The sequence below is a fragment of the Ips typographus genome, linkage group LG3, assembly GCF_016097725.1.
Source record: "Ips typographus isolate SLU linkage group LG3, UJ_Ityp_2.0, whole genome shotgun sequence".
In the NCBI taxonomy this organism is placed as follows: Eukaryota; Metazoa; Arthropoda; class Insecta; order Coleoptera; family Curculionidae; genus Ips; species Ips typographus.
In genome coordinates, this window is record NC_138424.1 from 19,945,156 (window position 1) to 19,966,357 (window position 21,202).

The following is a 21,202-nucleotide window of genomic DNA, read 5'->3' on the forward strand; positions in this document are numbered from 1 at the left end:
ATCAATTACCTCAAAAACACCAAACTGGCAACAATGCCACAACTCTAAAATCGAGGTTACGTTTGTATCATATCTGGGTTCGTTAGATGTAATTAGTGTTCTTTCCTCATAAAAAGTTGGTCTTGAAAAAAAAAAACAGAGCATATTGTTACGGTTTGGGCCTACTATGCTTGATACTTCTGAACGAGCACTCGATTCGGGATGGAATCGATGCGCCGCAATATCTGGCCGGGCGCGTGTTAAAGTAGGCCACAGTTAGGAAGCAACACCTGGAAGCATCTTTGATATTCGAGGCAAATCGCGAAGCGTTTTGCGGTCATTCTAGAACGTGGTTTGCGAATATAAAAGAAGCGGTGTCGACGACGGCGTAATAGTGTGTAGTAGTGAATTTGGGAACGCGGTAAAGTTTAAATCGTGGAATAATTGTGGAATTGTAGTAGTGTTTTTAGTAGCTGAGTTAATTATTGTACGAAGTGTAAATAAATTTATTAATTGTTGAGTTAAACTGACTTTGTGAAAACCCACGAGAAAATCGTAACAATTGGTGTCAGAAGTGCGATCAGACTTTAGTGCGACGTGAATTTGAACTAAACTTCGGGTTAGAGACTTGTGTTCAGAACCGGACTAGAGATTTTCAGAACAGTGGTGTTAAATTTATTTTATGCCAATAACAAGACGTCAAAGTGCAAACATGGAGGCCCAACTTGTAGCTATTATGGAAATGCTTAAACAAAATAAAGAAGAACAAGAAAGGATTCGACAACAAGACAAAGAAGAAGAAGACAGAGAGCGGCAAGAAAAGCGTAACGTAGAAATATTGGACGTTCTAGCGGGGACCAAGACAGACATCCAAGAGTATGTAACCCATAGTCTCAAAAAGATGGAGTATGACGTTCAGGTAAAATTAAATGATGCTCGGGAGGACATTAATAAAATTCAGAATAATGTCGAGATAAAGCTACGCGACTTAGAGCGGAAAATTGACAGCAGAAGAGTCAACTCTACAGTGATCACCAGAAACGGGCTCAACAAGATCAAGCCTCCCACATACGACGGTCAAACTTCATGGGCAACGTACCAACTCCAATTTGAGGCCGCTGCAAATGCAAATAGATGGAGTAACGAGGAAATGGCTGTAGAACTGGTGGTGGCATTACGAGGACCTGCATTGGAGCTGTTACAGACTCTGCCTATCGCCCAACGAAGCAACTATGAAGCATTAGAACGTCGTTATGGGGATCAACATAAGAAAGGACTGTATCGAACGCAATTAATGGCAAGACAGCAGAAAACTGGTGAAAATCTACAAGAGTTTGAGGCCGAAATTCGTCGCCTTGTGCATCTGGCTTACCCAGCCGTCTCGGATGAAATCCAAGAAGAACTTGTGGCACAGTATTTTGTAGATGGGATTCGCGATCTGGAGGTAAAGAAATGCAACAGCAGCGAATTACTGGGTCGAGCGCTAGAAGTTGAAGCTGCGTGCAATGACTTAAAGCCAGAGACTATTCAAGAGGAGAGAGTACCTCCAGCCGATCATGTTGCTACATCAATAAATGAAATTAAATCAATGGTCGGCCAATTAGTACAACAAATAGCAGCATTAGGAAATGGTCAGTTCACACAGTTAGAGCGATCACGTCCGATCACTAGAGTGGAATGTTATCGATGTGGACGCAAAGGACACTATAGAAGGAATTGCAGACAGCGGTCTTGTTCTCCAAACCCACAGTGCCGACGAAACCAGGACATCAAAACAAATCACCGGAACTCCTCTGCTAAAAGAAACATGACCTATGTTATAATTGTGGACGTAAAGGACATTACCGCTGGAATTGCAGACAGCAGTCTCGTTTACCGACCCCGCAGAACTGGCGTAACCAGGAGCAGGAAATGAAGAATCCGGAAAGACATTTACCGCGATATGTAGAGGATCGTCAAGCTTTTGATAGTGACTTAAGGTACCGGAAAGGACAAATTCATAATGGTTGGAGGATTGGTCAAATCGCAAAGGTGACAGATAAAGAGGCTACAAAAAGAATGAAGAGCAGCGTTTATAAGGAAGACATAATAAAAGGACAGCGCTCCGACTCTGATTTGAAAGTAATCAGAAGATGGTTGGAGAAGGATTTGAAATCGGATTGGCAACAGATTTCCAGATATGGACCAACAGTAAGGGGTTACTGGATGCAGTGGAATTCTTTTCGACTGCAAGATGACTTAATTACTCGCAAATGGGAAAGTCCAGACGGAAAACGCTTTGTTTACCAAACAATAGTGCCCAATTCCTGCAAAGAGAAAGTGCTGAGAGAACTACATGACAGTCGCGGAGGAGGACACTTTGGAGTAAACCAGACTTTGGCTAGAATAAGATTTTACTGGATTAACTTCAGAAAGGACGTTGAGGAATGGTGTAAACGGTCACCAGTGTTCGTTACAGAAGGGATCCAGCACAATTCAGGAACTTGAGAGAGAGAAGATGAAACCAAACAACGACCGTATGAAGATGACACTGGACCACAGACCAGCTGGTGGCAATTATAAGGAAGGTGATGCTGTGTGGATGTTTCAACCCAGGAGGAGCAAAGGATTAAGTCAAAGATGGCAACAACACTGGGAGGGACCTTACAATGTGGTAAAAAAGTTAAACGACGTCGCGTACAGAGTCCAACGCAGCCCCAAAGGCAAGATGAAAATTGTCCATCTGGACAGACTCAAGAAATACCAGGGATTAGATGAAGCGGATCGGGACGATCAGCTTTAAGAGGGGGGCAGTGTTACGGTTTGGGCCTACTATGCTTGATACTTCTGAACGAGCACTCGATTCGGGATGGAATTGACTCGCTGCAATATCTGGCCGGGCGCGTGTTAAAGTAGGCCACAGTTAGGAAGCGACACCTGGAAGCATCTTTGATATTCGAGGCAAATCGCGAAGCGTTTTGCGGTCATTCTAGAACGTGGTTTGCGAATATAAAAGAAGCGGTGTCGACGGTGGAGTAGTGAATTTGGGAACGCGGTAAAGTTTAAATAGTGGAATAATTGTGGAATTGTAGTAGTGTTTTTAATAGCTGAGTTAATTATTGGACGAAGTGTTTTGAAGTGTAAATAAATTTATTAATTGTTGAGTTAAACTGACTTTGTGAAAACCCACGGGAAAATCTTAACAATATTTTGACGTTTAAATGACATTTCTAGTTGTCATAGTAACCACGTTAGCACGTGTCAAATAAGAACACCTGTAATTTTTTAAGAAACAAAATAAAGATGTCCGACAGTTTTGAAACGAACTTTCTAACTGTCACAGTAACCAACTTAGGAGCTGTCAAATTATGACATTTTTAAAAAGCTTGTTCACTTGCACTGCTCTATTTCCGATCAAATATCTCGGTTATTTGTTACCTCTGAAAGAAAATTGTGTTTAATGAAAAGAAAGTCAAAATTATGGGATACCCTTTGACGTTTGAACGAACCTTCTAAATGTCATAGGAACCAAGTCAGGAGTTGTCAAATTGTTACACCTTCAATATTTTTGCATTTCATGTTAAATATCAGGGTAATTAAAAAAAAAAAGATAAAACTTGTATAAAACCAAAACATTGTTTGGTTAAGAAGCTAATCAGAGGTAATATAAAAATAAAAAATGGAATTTCTTCTAATTTCTAATGTACGAACTGCACTTTCTACGCATCTTTCATAGAAATTGGGCCTAATGCTAAGTTCACAGTTGAAAACCACAACATAGCTCATATAGTTTGTGATTGGTCGAAAAAATCACACCCTGGTGCTGTGATTTTCACAAATAACAACTTTTGGCAACCTTCAATCATGCAAAAAGTCAAAACTGAGCGTCAAAATTTAAAGTTTATTTAAAATAGACAGTGCAAAAGACGAATGATTGAATACTACAAAACCAGAACGTTATCGCAACATTTCGAAAGTTCCCGATATACCAGAAAGGTAACAACTTAATGTAACTCTTGCAACATCCCTTCGTAACTCTCAATTTTCCTAACTTTCCCTTTCTGGAGTGGGATGAATCCCCCCCCCTTTGACTCCCTCCACCAAGTCTGTGACCAAATTGGCGCGTTCTCGTATGGGGCGCAAAAGTATCGATATTTGTTGCGCCGACGCTTCGTGCCGCCCCACACTGCCGCCTCCACATCCAAACCCCCCCCCTGGAATCGATACACCATCATCATCGAGAGTTTTCTGGTGGATTTTGCCTTCACGGTGAAGGATCGTTCGCGTTTAAACCTCTTCAGCCACTGCAGTTCAACTGGTTTTGCATGAGCCCCAATTTACTCCTGGGTGCCTTTTTCGCTGTTGCACCACGCTATCATGCAGCCGCCTCCGAGGAAGGTGGGCAGAACGTGTAGTTTTTTGCTTTCTTACTTAATTTAACCTTTTCGTTTCGCAATTTTTATAGTGTTTTGTTAATTTAGTGCACACACTTTTTTTTGGGGGTGTTAATCTTAAATGCAAAAGGTCACAGGGTGTAGGACTTTTTGAGCACTAATTCCGTCAATATTTAACCCAGTTTATCCGGTCTGAGAGTGGAATTTTAAGATTTTTAATAGCTACTTTGTCAGATTGCGTGGTTTATTGGAGGGATTAGATTAGATAAGGCAGTGGCTAGTAAAGGTATCAATCATCAACAGTTATTGGATGCTGAAAAGCTGTTCTGTTATCTCAACGTAGTAAAAATTTAGAAACCACCAAAGACGAAACACTCCGTTTTACACACTTTATTCACTTTTGTGCCAAAAACATAACATGGATAAACCGGTAAGTCCACTTAATTTGTATCATTTGCATGCATATTTTTTGACAGGTTTGTATCAGCACATTCCAGAGCAAATTCCAATCAAAGATTAGAATAACGGTCAAATATAGGTGAAATAAATTATTTTCTTGAGTATATTATCAGTTAGTGGGATGATAATTTGATTTGACCTAATTTTAAACTTAATATTTGATCAATATGCTGAAAATTTGAGTTCAGCTACGCACAACGTAATTTGAACGCGTTTTCAAAACTTTTCCCGTAAAAAACAAATTATTTGCCAATAATTATTATTGAACTAATAACTAAATTTACACTAGTAGAAGATAACTGAGATAAGAGTAGGTAATCGTGTGTTTATACTATGTAATGGAGTGTTATTTCTTAAATTGTTTGGGCGAAAAAAACGAAATTTTGAACTACTCTGTTATTGATTTGAGTGGGATTTTAAAAAGTTACTCTCTACTTTCATATCGTGGTGGTCTTCCGAGAACGGCATTTGGAAAAAGTGTAAATAAGAATCACATCTAAAAATTTGGCAATTTACTATTAAAACTGTAAGTGGTTTTTAAAACTGTCTTTCTGGCAGTTCAAACTTTAGCACCATTTTTCTCCCTGACTGTACTAAATTTTGTAGTGTTTTTTCAGGTTATGGGATAGGAAATTTAATGATAATTTCAAAAATGTGCTTGAAACTGTAATTTTCTTACTCCAAGTGGGTTTTACCAACGATTTTGTCCCTGACTGTCCTTTAAAACTGTCTTTCTGGCAGTTCGAACTTTAGCACCAGTTTTTTCCCTGACTGTACCAAATTTTGCATTGTTTTTTCAGGTTATGCGATAGGAAATTTAATGATGATTCCAAAAATGTGGTTAAAACTGTCATTTTCTTACTCCAAGTGGGTTTTACCAGCGATTTTGTCCCTGACTGTCCTTTAAAACTGTCTTTCTGGCAGTTCAAACTTTAGCACCATTTTTCTCCCTGACTTTACGAAATCTTGTACTGTTTTTCCAGGTTCTTGGATAGGAAATTTAATGAGGATTCCAAAAATGTGCTTGAAACTATCATTTTCTTACTCCAAGAAGGTTTTACCAGTGATTTTGTCTTTGACTATTCTTTAAAACTGTCTTTCTGGCAGTTCAAACTTTAGCACCATTTTTCTCCTTGACTGTACCAAATTTTGCAATATTTTTCAGGTTATGGGATAGGAAATTTAATGATGATTCCAAAAATGTGGTTAAAACTGTCAATTTCTTACTCCAAGAGGGTTTTACCAGCAATTTTCTCCCTGACTGTCCTTTAAAACTGTCTTTCTGGCAGTTCAAATTTTAGCACCATTTCTCTCCCTGACTGTACCAAATTTTGCAATGTTTTTTCAGGTTATGGGATAGGAAATTTAATAATGATTCCAAAAATGTGCTTGAAACTATCATTTTCTTACTCCAAGAGGGTTTTACCAGTGATTTTGTCTTTGACTATTCTTTAAAACTGTCCTTCTGGCAGTTCAAACTTTAGCACCATTTTTCTCCTTGACTGTACCAAATTTTGCAATATTTTTCAGGTTATGGGATAGGAAATTTAATGATGATTCCAAAAATGTGGTTAAAACTGTCAATTTCTTACTCCAAGAGGGTTTTACCAGCAATTTTCTCCCTGACTGTCCTTTAAAACTGTCTTTCTGGCAGTTCAAATTTTAGCACCATTTCTCTCCCTGACTGTACCAAATTTTGCAATGTTTTTTCAGGTTATGGGATAGGAAATTTAATGATGATTCCAAAAATGTGCTTGAAACTGTCATTTTCTTACTCCAAGTGGGTTTTACCAGCGATTTTGTCCCTGACTGTCCTTTAAAACTGTCTTTCTGGCAGTTCAAACTTTAGCACCATTTTTCTCCCTGACTTTACGAAATCTTGTACTGTTTTTCCAGGTTCTTGGATAGGAAATTTAATGAGGATTCCAAAAATGTGCTTGAAACTATCATTTTCTTACTCCAAGAGGGTTTTACCAGTGATTTTGTCTTTGACTATTCTTTAAAACTGTCTTTCTGGCAGTTCAAACTTTAGCACCATTTTTCTCCTTGACTGTACCAAATTTTGCAATATTTTTTCAGGTTATGGGATAGGAAATTTAATAATGATTCCAAAAATGTGGTTAAAACTGTCATTTTCTTACTCCAAGAGGGTTTTACGCGCAATTTTGTCCCTGACTGTCCTTTAAAACTGTCTTTCTGGCAGTTCAAACTTTAACACCTATTTTATCTCTGACTGTACCAAATTTTGCATTGTTTTTTCAGGTTATGGGATAGGAAATTTAATGATGATTCCAAAAATGTGGTTAAAACTGTCAATTTCTTACTCCAAGACGGTTTTACCAGCAATTTTCTCCCTGACTGTCCTTTAAAACTGTCTTTCTGGCAGTTCAAACTTTAGCACCATTTCTCTCCCTGACTGTACTAAATTTTGAAAATTTTTTCAGGTTATGGGACAGAAAATTTAATGATGATTCCAAAAATGTGGTTAAAACTATCATTTTCTTACTCCAAGAGGGTTTTACCAGTGATTTTGTCTTTGACTATTCTTTAAAACTGTCTTTCTGGCAGTTCAAACTTTAGCACCATTTTTCTCCCTGACTGTATCAAATTTTGCATTGTTTTTTCAGGTTATGGGATAGGAAATTTAATGATGATTCCAAAAATGTGCTTAAAACTGTTATTTTCTCACTCCAAGTGGTTTTTACCAGTGATTTTGTCTTTGACTGTCCTTTCAAACTGTCTTTCTAGCAGTTCAAACATTAACACAGTTTTTTCCGTGACTGTACCAAATTTTGCATTGTTTTCTATAATTTTCTCCCTCCAAGTGGGTTTTAGCAGCAATTTTGTCCTTGACTGTCCTGCAAACTGTCTTTCTGGCAGTTCAAACATTAACACAGGTTTTTCCGTGACTGTACCAAATTTTGCATTGTTTTCTGTCATTTTCTCCCTCCAAGTGGGTTTTAGCAGCAATTTTGTCCTTGACTGTCCTGCAAACTGTCTTTCTGGCAGTTCAAACTTTAACACCTATTTTCTCCCTGACTGTACCAAATTGTGCATTGTTTTCTGTCATTTTCTCCCTTTAAGTGGGTTTTAGCAGCAATTTTGTCCTTGACTGTCCTGCAAACTGACTTTCTGGCAGTTCAAACTTTAAAATAGTTTTTTCCGTGACTGTATCAAATTCTGCATTGTTTTCTGTCATTTTCTCCCTCCAAGTGGGTTTTAGCAGCAATTTTGTCTCTGACTGTCCTTTCAAACTATCATTCTAGCTGCTCTGGTTGGTTCATAAACGTAAAGATTTAGCAGCTGAATATGAATTTAAATAGATAATAAGCTGAGTCAATTAGAAATAAGCAAAAATTCTTTTGGTTTTTGACTAATATCTGTATTCACAAACACACAAAAAAATAGTTAATCCACACAGAATTATTGAACTATTTCTATAGTGTCAATAGTTAACTGTTACTAGATTTTAATTTGTGGAGACAGATAACATATTTGAATATATTGTTTTTCACAAAACGTAATCTACCAATGAAATGATAAAACTGAAATTTGCCGTACTTTCCGAAATGAAACTATCGAAATGGCATTTTTAGGGCAACTATGCAAAGTTTCTGAAAAACCTGCACTCGGAACAGATCAACAAGTTGCTGATGAAAAACCAGCACGAATGTGACCTTCTGGAAGATATTAGGTCGTTTACACTCAAACGATCCGCCATAGAAAAATCCTATTCAGAGGTGAGTTATAGTATATTACATACTCAGGTGGAAAGTGCTTGATTCCTGTCGAGAGATTAGGTATTATCTCGAGACAGAAATTAAACTTTCTACCGTGGTTTGTATACTATTCTATTTATATAATCAGAATCTTATCAAACTTTTAATAAATCATTCAGTTGAAATATTGATTGCTAATAGTCTCTAACAATAAGATAGTATAATTCGAGTAGTTATGTACCCGGGTGGAAAGTAAGAGCAAGAAATTTTAATTTTTCCACCTGGTTTACACATAAGAAATAACGTTATATTTCTTTTACGAAAAGTGTTTTTTTTTTCTCTTAGGCCCTACTCAAAATATCCTCAGCGTATCTGAACAAGAAAATCCCTAATATTCCAGACCTAAAACTCGAAGGAGGCGAAGAGAAATGGTAAAAAACATGATTGTCCTTTGTTTCTTGACTGTTTTTTTTTTGTTTTTTTTTATTTTAGGAACATGTGGAGCGTATGGCGGACTGTTTTGGAAGAGAACGAAAAACTGGCCAGAGCCAGACTGGCCGCCGTCGAAGTGTTTCAGCAACAAATCGCGGACGATGCCAAAATTTTACGAGCTCACAAAATGCAAATGGCCAAAAAGGTACGAAAATGTTTTGTACACCAAAATGCCTTTAAAATACCTCACAATGCTTCTATTATTGCTCAAAATGCCTTAAAACTGCCTAAAATCCCTCAAACTGCATTGAAATACATCAAAATGCTTTTAAATTATTTAAACTGCCTTAAGATTCATCAATCATCAGATCAAAGGTTTATTACTCCCTGGAACTGATGATAAATCTTGATGAAATACACCCTTGAAATTAATTTTTTTTATGGTCACGTGACAGTTTTTAGGTTAGGTTAGGTGACAACGTAAAGGTTTACCAAAACACTTGATTTGACCGTGTGCCGAAAGGTCAGGTGACTGTTTTTCCAAATTCTGACAAACAAAAAATATTTTTTGTACGGTTGCCTGAAATTACGGGTTATATTTTGACGTTTGCACGAATCTTCTAACTGTCATAGTAGCCAAGTTAGCACGTGTCAAATAAAGACACTTATCATTTAAAAGAAACAGTTGAAAAATTGATAATTTAATTTTAGACAGTAGTAAAATTGGTAAGAACTAGGTCACGTGACTTGACAATTCAATTTTTGTGCTTGCAACACTGTAAAAGCCAGTTGACATTGTCAAAAACAGTAGCGTGAACTTCAAAACGCAGTTTAAACTTGAGAAAATGGTAAATTAAAGTTAGACAGTTGTAAAAACTTATAAAAAATGAAAATCTTGCAGCACTGTAAAGGCCAGTTGACATCTGTCAAAATTAGTCACGTGACCTTCATAACGCAGTTTAAAAAATTTGGTAAATTAAATTTAGACAGTTGTGAAAGCTGAATTGCAAGAGACACATCACGTGACTTTGATTATGCCAATTTTTAGAGCTTGCAACACTGTCAAAGTCAACTGATACCTGTCAAAAACAGTCACGTGACTTTAAAACGTAATTTAAATGTTGGTCATTTGGTAAATTAAATCCAGACAGTTGTAAAAGCTGAAATTGTAAAATACACGTTACGTGACGTTAATAATACAATTTTGAGCTCGCAACACTGTAAAAGCCAGTTGAGATTGTCAAAAACACTCACGTCAACTTGTTGTAACGTCAAGAAGCACTTCAATACCTTGTTTACGTCACGTGACAGTTGTCATAACTGTTGAAACTCACTCAACAGTGACTGAAAACTATAAAGTTACAAAGAGATGTATTTCTTTGAGGAGTTGCAATTTAAGTTGTGTTTTAAGCTCGATGGAGCCAAATTTGACAGTTGGGACGTTAGGGTATATTTTAATACTTTGCTTGCATCGCTTGGCAGCTGTCATAACTGCCAAAACTCACTCATCAGTGGCCTGAGAGTATAAACTGCCAAATTGATGAGTTTCTTTGAAGAAAGCTCCAGGGAGCTAAATTTGAGAGTTGTAACGTCAAGGAACACTTCAATACCTTGCTTGCGTCACGTGACATCTGTCATAACTGTTGAAAGACACTTGACAGTTGTCATAACTGCCAAAACTCACTCACCAGTGTCCTGAAAGTATAAAATGCCAAATTGATGTGTTTCTTTGAGGAACTGCACCGCAAGTTGTGTTTACAGCTCCACGGAGCCAAATTTAACAGTTCGGACGTTAAGAAACACTTTAACCACCGCCCTCTGTACAAGAAAGCCAAGAAGGTTCATGCCAAAAATTCCAATATGGCCGAAATAGTGGTTGACAGTTTGCATTTGTTTGTATTGTGGAAATTGAGTTTTTCCATGATTAAATTAATTTTTAAGGTTTAAAGTCAAGACTTGGGATTACTTGCCAAAGTAATTTTTGTTTGCTATTATATATTGTTGTTTATATGTTTATTGTTCTAGTGAAAGTGTAGTTTGTGTTCATTTTATTGTGTTAATATTATTTTTCCTTCATTGTTCTATAATTTGTTGTTGGTTTTTTAACTTAAATTCTATTGCCTCTACAATATGCCGTCAACTTGTTTGCCAAATTGTAAAAGCAATTTGGTGAAAGGCCCAAAAGTGTCAGTCTTTTACTTTCCAAAAGACCCTGCTCGAACCCAACAGTGGTTGAAAGCTTTGAACTAGTAGAACTAGAATGACACAAGACTCAGTGGTAAGTACAATATGCTTTCTCATTCAGTAAACTTATTGCCTCTTACGTATGTGAGTTACATTTTGAGGCCGCCTGCATTTTGAGGGCAACAAACGTTTACTCTGAAGAAACAGGACAGCTTTTAGAAGTTCCATTGGCACATTTACATTTTAAAAGAAAGGTCTTGGTAATAATTTAAAACCCATTTACCAGTTTTGCTTACCTAGCTTCAAGGATTTCCAAATTTTCTTTGATTGAGCAGTTTTCACATTAGTTTGTTGTACTTTCCAGGACAAAGGGTTCTAACCAAACTTGCTTTGGCTGGACTTTATTGGGTGTAAAAAGCCATATCTATACATATCTGGATCAGGAATGAAGCGTTCTTTGATTTTTCACTCACAACTTCGAATCAACTACACGAAAAAATAAAAAAAAAACATATTTTCTACTGCATCTGTATAGGTTTGTGTACAAAACGAAAACCGCTAACGCCGCCATTAAAAGTGACATTCTAGGCTTTCTTGTACAGAGGGCGGTGCTTTAACACGTTTCTTACGTCACGTGACAGCTGTCAAAACCCGTTCACCAGTGACATGTAACTGATTACAGGAATTACACTGGAAGTTGTATTAAACGTTCCCTGGAGCCAAATTTGACAGTTGGAGCATTAAGGAACGCTTTATAGTACGTTTGCTTGCGTCACGTGACAGGTGTCATAAGTGTCAAAACCCACTTACCAGTGAGCTGAAAATATAAAATGCCAAATCGATGGGTTTCTTTGAGCAATTGCACCGTAAACTTCATGAAGCCAAATTCGTCGGTTTGATGTTAAGTTAACTTTGACAGTTACTCCTGTACTGTGTTAATGCGGTGGATTTGTGAAGAAGATGGTATTGTGAAATAGCAGTTACTGCAAAGATATAAGTGGATGTCTACATCAAATACCGCATATCGCATGTTTCATGCTTGATGCATCCTTGGTGGGCGAATGATTCATTAATCACTCTGACGTTATATGACCCTCATTTAGCTTCTGTTAACACGCTGATTAGTACATTATCGGTTGGTCGTGGACAAACATTATTATTCACATAAAATAATGAAGATGTAATGTAAAACTACGTAGTGTTAATGGAATGATTTATATTATCAGGTGGTTGACCAGTTGGCACTGGTACAGAAAGAGCTGCAAACCTGCGTAACGGACGTGGACAAAACGAAGAAACTCTACTTCGACGAAGAGCACAACGCTCATGATGTGAGAGACAAGGCTAGAGATATAGAAGAAAAGTGAGTTTTTTTTTTCGACAGAAGACTTAAGAAGAATCATTTATGCTAAGTCTACATGATTCAGCACTATTCGTTGTTGGTGATTGTAAAGCAAGCTTTTTTGTCCAATCACCAACTAAGATTAACGAAACGCTGCACATGTGGACTTGCCATTATTATTGTTCTTGTGCTGGATATAGACGACTTTGACGTTTTTTGACAGTACAGGGTGACCCAATAAGAGTGTTGACTGCCATATCTTAAGAACCGTTCGTCGTATAACTTTGGGGTAAAAAAAATGGGTAAATTGGCCGTGAAACTGCCACCATCTTTAAAAATTTACAATTTTTTACTGTATATAGTTACATAAGCATTAAGCTCAATCTCCAGGACAGTAAAACAACATTTTGTATGTCTAGTCTAGTCTAAACGTAATTTCAGACTGAAAAAGAAGAAAGGTTCCTTTTTCCAATCAATCACCTCGCTCCAAAAAAACAGTCAAAAGTTCTCGACCAAACGCGAGCAATTGGAAGAAAAATCGACAGGCGCTCGAAACGACTACCTTCTTTGTTTAGCCGCGGCCAATGCTCATCAAACTAGGTACAACTCTCTATTAGTTGTATTTGAAACAATCTTCATAATGACTAATGTTAGGTATTTTGTCATTGATCTACAACTGGGGATGAACGCGATGGAAAGTGGAGTGTACGACAAAGTGGCCGAGTATCTCACTTTAATGGGTATAAGCAAATTAACAGGTTTTTGTCTGCAATTAACCGATACTTTCCAGGTAGAACTGAACTTCTAACGTGTAAAGCGATGGAAAACTCGTTTACCACCATTCGCGATCAAGCCAAACAATTAACGAGAGAATACAATTTGCAGTGTTGTTATCTGTATTATCCAGTGTTGAAACAGCACATTCAGTACGATTTTGAGGTAAGTACTTCATGGATGTACTCTCAAATTCGATGGTTTTACGATCGTTTCCGAGCTGCAAGGGAAATTTTGAAAATATGACAATTTGCATAGTTTTTAAGATATGAACCAAACAAACTTTTTTTTAATGGAACAGCCTTATATATTTCTGCAGATTTGGAGGAACCAAGAAATTACCTTTGACTAAAAATGACTTAGTGAATCGGAATATAACCATCAAACGTAATTCCCGAAATCACTTTAAACAATACCTTTCACATGCACAAAATACTACAATAATTAAATGGATTGTACTGACATTTGTTGTTAAACAATGCTGGCAGCTTTCTAGATGGTTTGGCACTCGCGATTATTATAATTTAGAAATGATTTACTACTACATTTTGTGGCACGAGACGGAGCCTCCTGGCTGTCTTCTACAGTCTGCATTATTAACGGATGTCGAGCCTTATTTATACCAAATTGGTTCAGTGACGAAATCTATCTTGTGGACCTTTTGAACTTTTCTGATATTTTTTCAAATAACTGTTTAACGTCTAGTTAAACTTGATTAGAGTCTTTTAAAGCACTTTTTGTGCGTCCGCACAGTTTTTCAAAATATCTCCCTGAGAAGGCCCTTTACTGTAAAAGTGCCCTAATACAATCTGGCAAAGGGTGAAATTTCCTATACATTTCCCCTTTTACACTTTTTTCATATTTTTCCAAATATCCGAGTTATGCTTGGCTGAACTGAAGTTTAACATTATTTCATATTTTCTAAAAATTGCTAAAAACATGGATTTTATTTTTAACCCGGTTTTGACAATGTTTATGACTTTTAACCAGTTTTTTTAACATCACGTGACATTTCCGCCATTTTGATATGTTTTAGTTGTTTTATTCCATGATTTTTTCCCGGCCCACACAATTCCGTCATTTTGGTTTTTTAGTGTCATGTCATATGTGACTTTTGGCGGATATATTTGACTTTTTTGTTTATTTTTAATTTTAAAATTAGGTTTTTTATACGCTATTTCATTAAATCGTGAATGACTATCTTATTTGACGCATAATGTATTCACTTTTATATGTCGATGGTTAGCTAATAAAATGGGCTTTCCAACGATATAACTTCCTTATTTGACTGACATGGTAACGATTTTAATATGTCTATGGATAGCCAACAAAATGGCCTTTGTAAAAATATAACAACTTTGGTTAATTGGTTTGAAGGTTTGGCCGCTACAGGTCGTCAAAATTGATTATGATCTGAATTAAGTTTCATTCAATCTTAAATAACTCGCTTATTTGGTACATCCTATATAAGCTTTTTAATGTCAATCGATAGCCAATAAAATGGGCTTTCTAAAGATATGACAACGCTGGTTGGTAAGTTAAACCGTTTGACCGTTAGAGGGCTTCAAACTTAACCAATTTGTAGGAATTAATGTCCACAAACAGCTCCTCCTCAACTCGGCCACTCGTGATATTACGTCTGTAACTCTGGTTCTTCTTCTAATTTCTTGATTTCTCACTCTACTACACATCTTTAAGGAAAATATTTATCACGTTCTCTGATTCAGGGTTTCTGGAGGGTTTGGCACTTGCGATTATTATAATTTGAGAAATAGTTTGCTATTTCATTAATCTACGAACCCGGTGCGGGTTGCAGAATTCGGGACAACTACATTTTGTGGCACGAGACGGAGTCTGATTTTTCTGTTGACCACAAAACTCACTTAGCCAAAAAATGTTCCTACTCAACTTCATCTTGGTAGAAGAGAAAAATTGAAAGTTATCTTGATACTTTGTAACCTTTCGGTGATAATAATTCATTGACACTTATTTTCATGTGATTGTTTTTCTATTGCTAATTCTAGCCTTGCGACAGTGACCCAGTGGAACACATTACAGCCGAACACGAATCGTCATCAGCCACCTTAAGTAAAGAAGCCAGAAGGTGGGCTACTAAGATTGCTCGAGAAAATAACAACATTAAGGAAAACGTGCGAAAGTTGCAAATGTATAATGCTATGAGAGAATCTGGCCAAAAAGTACAGTACTATTTTCACTACTATGAGTCGATGCGTGATCAAACCTTTCTTCTAGACTGATCCAAATGATCCGAACGGTCCAGATTTAGAAACGAAAATCGACGAAGCCAAACAAAACATCCGAAGAGCGGAAACGTCCAAAGCAAAAGCGGAAGCTAGGATAGAATGTCTTCGAAAAGGCGGCGTCAACGTAGACGAATGGTTACAGGAGGCCGAATCTCTAAACGTGCAAGACATTCAACGTTCTGCTAGTTCTTTATCGGTAATCAACCAATCAGTAATTGTTTTTTCCTGCTAATTTTTGAATCTTTAAGGATCATCCAAGCTCAGATTCCTTCTACGATAGTGACTTTGCGGATGGTGAACAAGTAACAGCACCAATTGAGACGCCCAAAATTGAACGGGAACCGGAAGAAATCCAACCAGATCACTTCGAGAGTCAGGAGGTGGATGGTGAGTGGGGTAGGCAACATTTTCAATTTTTGTGAAATTTGTTGCACTTTTTTTTCTTTGCGCTACACCATTTCAATATCTTCTGCTACAGGAGAGAAAAAATGGTGTAGATCTGGTGATTTTACTAACTGATGTTTTCTAGCTGTGTTAGAGCAAGAAAGACAACGAATAGAGCAACTCACCGCCGGTTGGGATGATCCGACCCAAGTAGACTGGGGCGCAGAACACGAAACAACGTCCATGACTTCAGCTGAAGAATACATCACTGGCGCGGCGCCACCTAGTGGACCTTTGTTGAAATGCACAGCGTTGTATTCGTACACAGTAAGTAAAAAATTTCTTTATTTCTACTTTTTAGTAGTGAGAGAGAGTTAGAAAATGGATATTGGATAGATTCCAATAACAGCTAATCCTAACCCTAAAAAATGATTGTCATTTGTTCACTTAGTATATTGGATTTGAAAATTTTTATTCCTGGGAAAACAACGGTAATGAGAAGAGAAAACAATGACGTCACAAAGCATGTTACAGTTTAGCGCTTGCAATGTTGTCTGTTTTAGTGTGATTTTTTCTTTTTCCTTTGTTTCTCAATTATTATTAAAAGAAAAAGGACTTGTCGATACTAAATGGTGTCAAGGTGCAGAAACTCCACTAAGTCCACACCAGGAAACATCAATTCAATGCCATTAAACAAAGAAAAGTCTTTCAGATAGAATAAGTAAATTAGTGATGAGCGATACCGTGATATTTAAATCACAACGTTAATTGTTACCGTTATATTTTGATATCAGTGATTTAATAGTGTGACGTGATCACGACATTCAGGCATTCACGATTTCGGCTACAAGAAATAATCATCTTCCAGCCATAGCTCGATGTACGTGCTGTTAATAAGGCGCGATGTCGCTTGCGGCTCGTGTTAAGTCTTACGATGGTATTCGATAATCGACTTTATAGCAAAAACCGCGTTTTAGTAAGTCGCAACTTTGAGATGGGAACTTGGAAAAATCAGAAAACTGTAATCGTAATCACGTTATTCACGTCACGCTTTTGCGATACTTTTGGTAGCAGTCGTGATCAGTGATTTTTAAATATCAGTGATTAAATCACAGTTCGTTATATTTCGCTCATCACTAAAGTAAATAGCTAAAATTTGTAAGGTAGGGGAGGCCCATCTTTTTAGGATTTTCGTAGATGTAAGGAGGTTTTCGATAGTATTTAGAGGCTTCTGCCCATTATGCACGAGTTTTCTAAAGTTTATGACAATTGTAGAGCCATCTCACAATTTTAGAAGGTTTTCGATAGTATTTAGAGACTTCTGGTCATTTTAAAACGATTTTTCTAAGGTTTAGGAAACTTCTAAAGGGTTCTAGTCTATTTTAAATGATTTTCTAAAGTTTAGAACACTTGTGGAGCCATCTCACAACTTTTGGGAAGTTTTTGGTAGGATTTAGAGGCTTCTGGCCATTATACACCAGCTTTCTAAAGTTTAGGACAATTGTAGAGCCATCTCATAATTTTAGGAAGTTTTCGATAGTATTTAGAGACTTCTGGTCATTTTAAAACGATTTTTCTAAGATTTAGGACACTTCTAAAGGGCTCTAGTCTATTTTAAATGATTTTCTATAGTGAAGGACACTTGTAGAGCCATCTCACAACTTTTGGGAAGTTTTTGGTAGGATTTAGAGGCTTCTGGCCATTATACACGAGTTTTCTAAAGTTTAGGACTCTTGTAGAGCCATCTCACAATCTTAGGAGGTTTTCGACAGTATTTGGAGACTTCTGGTCATTTTAAAACGATTTTTCTAAGGTTTAGAACACTTCTGAAGGGTTCTAGTCTATTTTAAATGATTTTCTAAAGTTTAGAACACTTGTGGAGCCATCTCACAAATTTTAGGAAGTTTTTGATAGTATTTAGAGGCTTCTGACCATTATACACAAGCTTTCTAAAGTTTAGGACAGTTGTAAAGCCATCTCACAACTTTTGGGAGGTTTTCGACAGTATTTAGAGACTTCTGGTCATTTTAAAACGATTTTTCTAAGGTTTAGGACACTTCTGAAGGGTTCTAGTCTATTTTAAATGATTTTCTAAAGTTTAGAACACTTGTGGAGCCATCTAACAACTTTTGGGAAGTTTTTGATAGTATTTAGAGGCATCTGGCCATTATACACGAGTTTTCTAAAGTGTAGGACAATTGTAGAGCCATCTCACAATCCTAGGAGGTTTTCGACAGTATTTAGAGACTTCTGGCCATTTTAAAACGATTTTTCTAAGGTTTAGGACACTTCTAAAGGGTTCTAGTCTATTTTAAATGATTTTCTAAAGTTTAGAACACTTGTGGAGCCATCTCATTACTTTTGGGAAGTTTTTGGTAGGATTTAGAGCCTTCTGGCCATGATACACGATTTTTTTAAAGTTCAGGACACTTGTAGAGCAATCTCACAATCTTAGAAGGTTTTCGATAGTATTTAGAGACTTCTGGTCATTTTAAAACGATTTTTCTAAGGTTTAGGACACTTCTGAAGGGTTCTAGTCTATTTGAAATGATTTTCTAAAGTTTAGAACACTTGTGGAGCCATCTAACAACTTTTGGGAAGTTTTTGATAGTATTTAGAGGCATCTGGCCATTATACACGAGTTTTCTAAAGTGTAGGACAATTGTAGAGCCATCTCACAATCCTAGGAGGTTTTCGACAGTATTTAGAGACTTCTGGACATTTTAAAACGATTTTTCTAAGGTTTAGGACACTTCTAAAGGGCTCTAGTCTATTTGAAATGATTTTCTAAAGTTTAGAACACTTGTGGAGCCATCTCACAACTTTTGGGAAGTTTTTGATAGTATTTAGAGGCTTCTGACCATTATACACAAGCTTTCTAAAGTTTAGGACAGTTGTAGAGCCATCTCACAATCCTAGGAGGTTTTCGACAGTATTTAGAGACTTCTGGCCATTTTAAAACGATTTTTCTAAGGTTTAGGACACTTCTAAAGGGTTCAGGTTTTTCACTAACATTTTCTATTGAATCGAAAGTCTCCCGGTATTTTTTTAAAGAATTTGTCTTCGGATTTTTTGCAAATCGTTTGTTCTGCAAATTTGATTATCTTTCGATATAAAAATCGGGGTCAAAGTCACGCTCAATACTCGGACACCCCTTACATCTGGGAATCAGTAAAGCGACTTAATTTTTGGTTGATTTACTTCGAAAATCCACGACATTTTTAAATACGGAGACTTTAGTTTTGTCTTGAATTGGTAAAGTAAAGATTAACATTAACAGACAGCAATTTTTAACGATTTTACCCCTAACGATATTAAAATGAGCTTTTTACAAATCCTTCTTTATGTAGTTGTTAACTTTAAGAAAAAAGAAAATATATTCAAAACATTTCAAGAATGATTCTTAATTACGATGCATGCAAGACAACAGAGAATTGATAGTGATGATAATATTTGGGAATTCCCTTAGTAGGAATTCTAGAGGACACGTTTTTGCGTGACGTAATTTTTACTTAGATAGCGATGACTTTTAGTCCCTTTTTGCTATCGGCACGTTTCTAAACGATCTATGAATACGTTAATGTTCCGAAAAGTTTGAACCAATAATACATTTGGTGCAAAACCCCTCTTGTCAACCAAAGTTCCAGATGAAGAGGACATGTAAATTCATAAGTTGTATCCTGATCCTTTTTGATTTAGGCGCAAAACCCTGACGAACTAACTATAGTAGAAAACGAGCAACTGGAAGTAGTTGGGGAGGGAGATGGTGACGGTTGGCTACGAGCACGAAATTATCGCGGTGAAGAAGGTTACGTTCCTCACAACTATCTGGACATAGAAAGGGAACAGTCAGCGTCCACTCCGGGTCTGCAAGCCCAAATTTCCTTCTCCTCCGTCGACTATACCGTGGATAATGAGGAGGAGAACCATCCCCAAACTGAAACTACACAGTCTCCAGAACAGGTGAGTTCATTTATTCAGCTTGAAAACATATGTCAAAATTTACCGTTGAAGAACTGCCTCACAGCTCTGGAATTATTTATTACGTTCACAAATGGTCTCAAAAGCCACCAAAGCCACCATCTTTCTATTACATTGCGCATTAGATACTTTTCGATAAGTTTTTCTCGTCTTACTATATCTATCGTCTATAATTTCCTGCTCTCACAGTGAAGGGATACATTTCAATTGGAACAATTAGGGAAAATAGAACTAGCCATTGACCATTACTATCTGTACAAGGAATGTTTAAAAAAGACAGAAGTACTTTTGATTCTATGTATGACAGTGAGACAGGTATATCTCTAGTTAGATGGATGAGTCGTTACTATTATAAGCAATCATTACAATACTGTCCGTTAACACTTCGTATACCCTTTTCCCATTCTCTCCCTCTTCTATCCTTTCCAGCTCTGCTGCGAGGCTTTTCCTCGTTTCACCCCCATCGAGATCACCTCCGCTACCCTCGTGAAGTTCTCCGCAACACTGGCGTCGACCCACAATTTGTGAACCTCCTTCTCCTTCCAATCCATCCCTCTCCATACTCCCCACCCTCACTCTTCCTTACCCCATTCTTCACTTCACTCCCGTACATCGCCGCCGGCGTCGCCACACACTCTATTATCATGCCAACCTTTTCCTTATCTACTCCCTTATTACGGCGAAGCCCCGTCAGCTTGTTTCCCTCCCAACAAGTTCAATCGGATCCTCTCTTCTCCCATTCTCACCATCAGAGTTTGAATTCTGCCCCCCAGCTACACGAACACCGCTTTGGTCTTGGCCTTGTTCTACCTCATTCTCCTTTTTTTTTTCCCACTCCTTACAACACTCCCAGGCATCCATCCGCTTTTTCTCTATCTCTTTAACACACACTCCGGCGACTACCTAAATAACTATGTGACTTTTGTTACTGTCAGGTTTCGGTAATATCCATGCCGATCCAGAAAACGACGAGCGGTAGTGACGCCCCAGTAACGTATTGTATAGCCCTCTACGATTACGACGGGGAAGGTGGTGAGGAATTGACGTTTGAAGAAGGACAAATCATTAAAGTGCTCAGTAAATGTGCTCACAGCATTGACGATGGTTGGTGGCAAGGTGAACTTGAGGGTGAGTCAGTTATTGTTAAATACATGGTGATTATTTAGCTCAAACTTAGATGAAATGTGAGGTCATTTTCATGTTCATTGAGTTATTTCAAGAACTAGAGGACCAAGCTCAAAATTCTGCAAGAATATATGCTTGACAATGATGAACTGAAGAATTTTCAATAGAACTAAATTCTCCGGACGA

The 21,202-nt window shown here is 37.3% G+C and overlaps 1 protein-coding gene across 8 annotated transcripts in view; it reads left to right on the forward strand.

Moving 5' to 3' along the window:
- Positions 1 to 3,795: 3,795 nt before the first annotated feature.
- The window catches only part of LOC145726117 (protein nervous wreck-like), a 52,384-nt gene continuing 34,977 nt past the window's right edge, over positions 3,796 to 21,202 (forward strand). For 6 of the 8 annotated variants that reach the window (XR_014177487.1, XR_014177488.1, XR_014177489.1 and 3 more), the window contains exons 1-14: positions 3,796 to 3,954; positions 8,408 to 8,551; positions 8,876 to 8,961; positions 9,023 to 9,167; positions 12,373 to 12,509; positions 12,930 to 13,088; positions 13,143 to 13,228; positions 13,279 to 13,427; positions 15,287 to 15,460; positions 15,516 to 15,722; positions 15,775 to 15,913; positions 16,056 to 16,237; positions 19,610 to 19,873; positions 20,827 to 21,019. Coding sequence is in view for 5 of the 8 variants with exons in the window: in XM_081975078.1 (XP_081831204.1) it covers positions 3,889 to 3,954; positions 8,408 to 8,551; positions 8,876 to 8,961; positions 9,023 to 9,167; positions 12,373 to 12,509; positions 12,930 to 13,088; positions 13,143 to 13,228; positions 13,279 to 13,427; positions 15,287 to 15,460; positions 15,516 to 15,722; positions 15,775 to 15,913; positions 16,056 to 16,237; positions 19,610 to 19,873; positions 20,827 to 21,019 (2,131 nt within the window). In the remaining 3 variants the exon portion in view is untranslated. Of the gene's footprint in view, positions 3,955 to 3,994; positions 4,783 to 8,407; positions 8,552 to 8,875; positions 8,962 to 9,022; positions 9,168 to 12,372; positions 12,510 to 12,929; positions 13,089 to 13,142; positions 13,229 to 13,278; positions 13,428 to 15,286; positions 15,461 to 15,515; positions 15,723 to 15,774; positions 15,914 to 16,055; positions 16,238 to 19,609; positions 19,874 to 20,826; positions 21,020 to 21,202 lie in introns of those variants that run through there. The other 2 variants (XM_081975081.1, XM_081975082.1) reach the window with 2 other exon arrangements.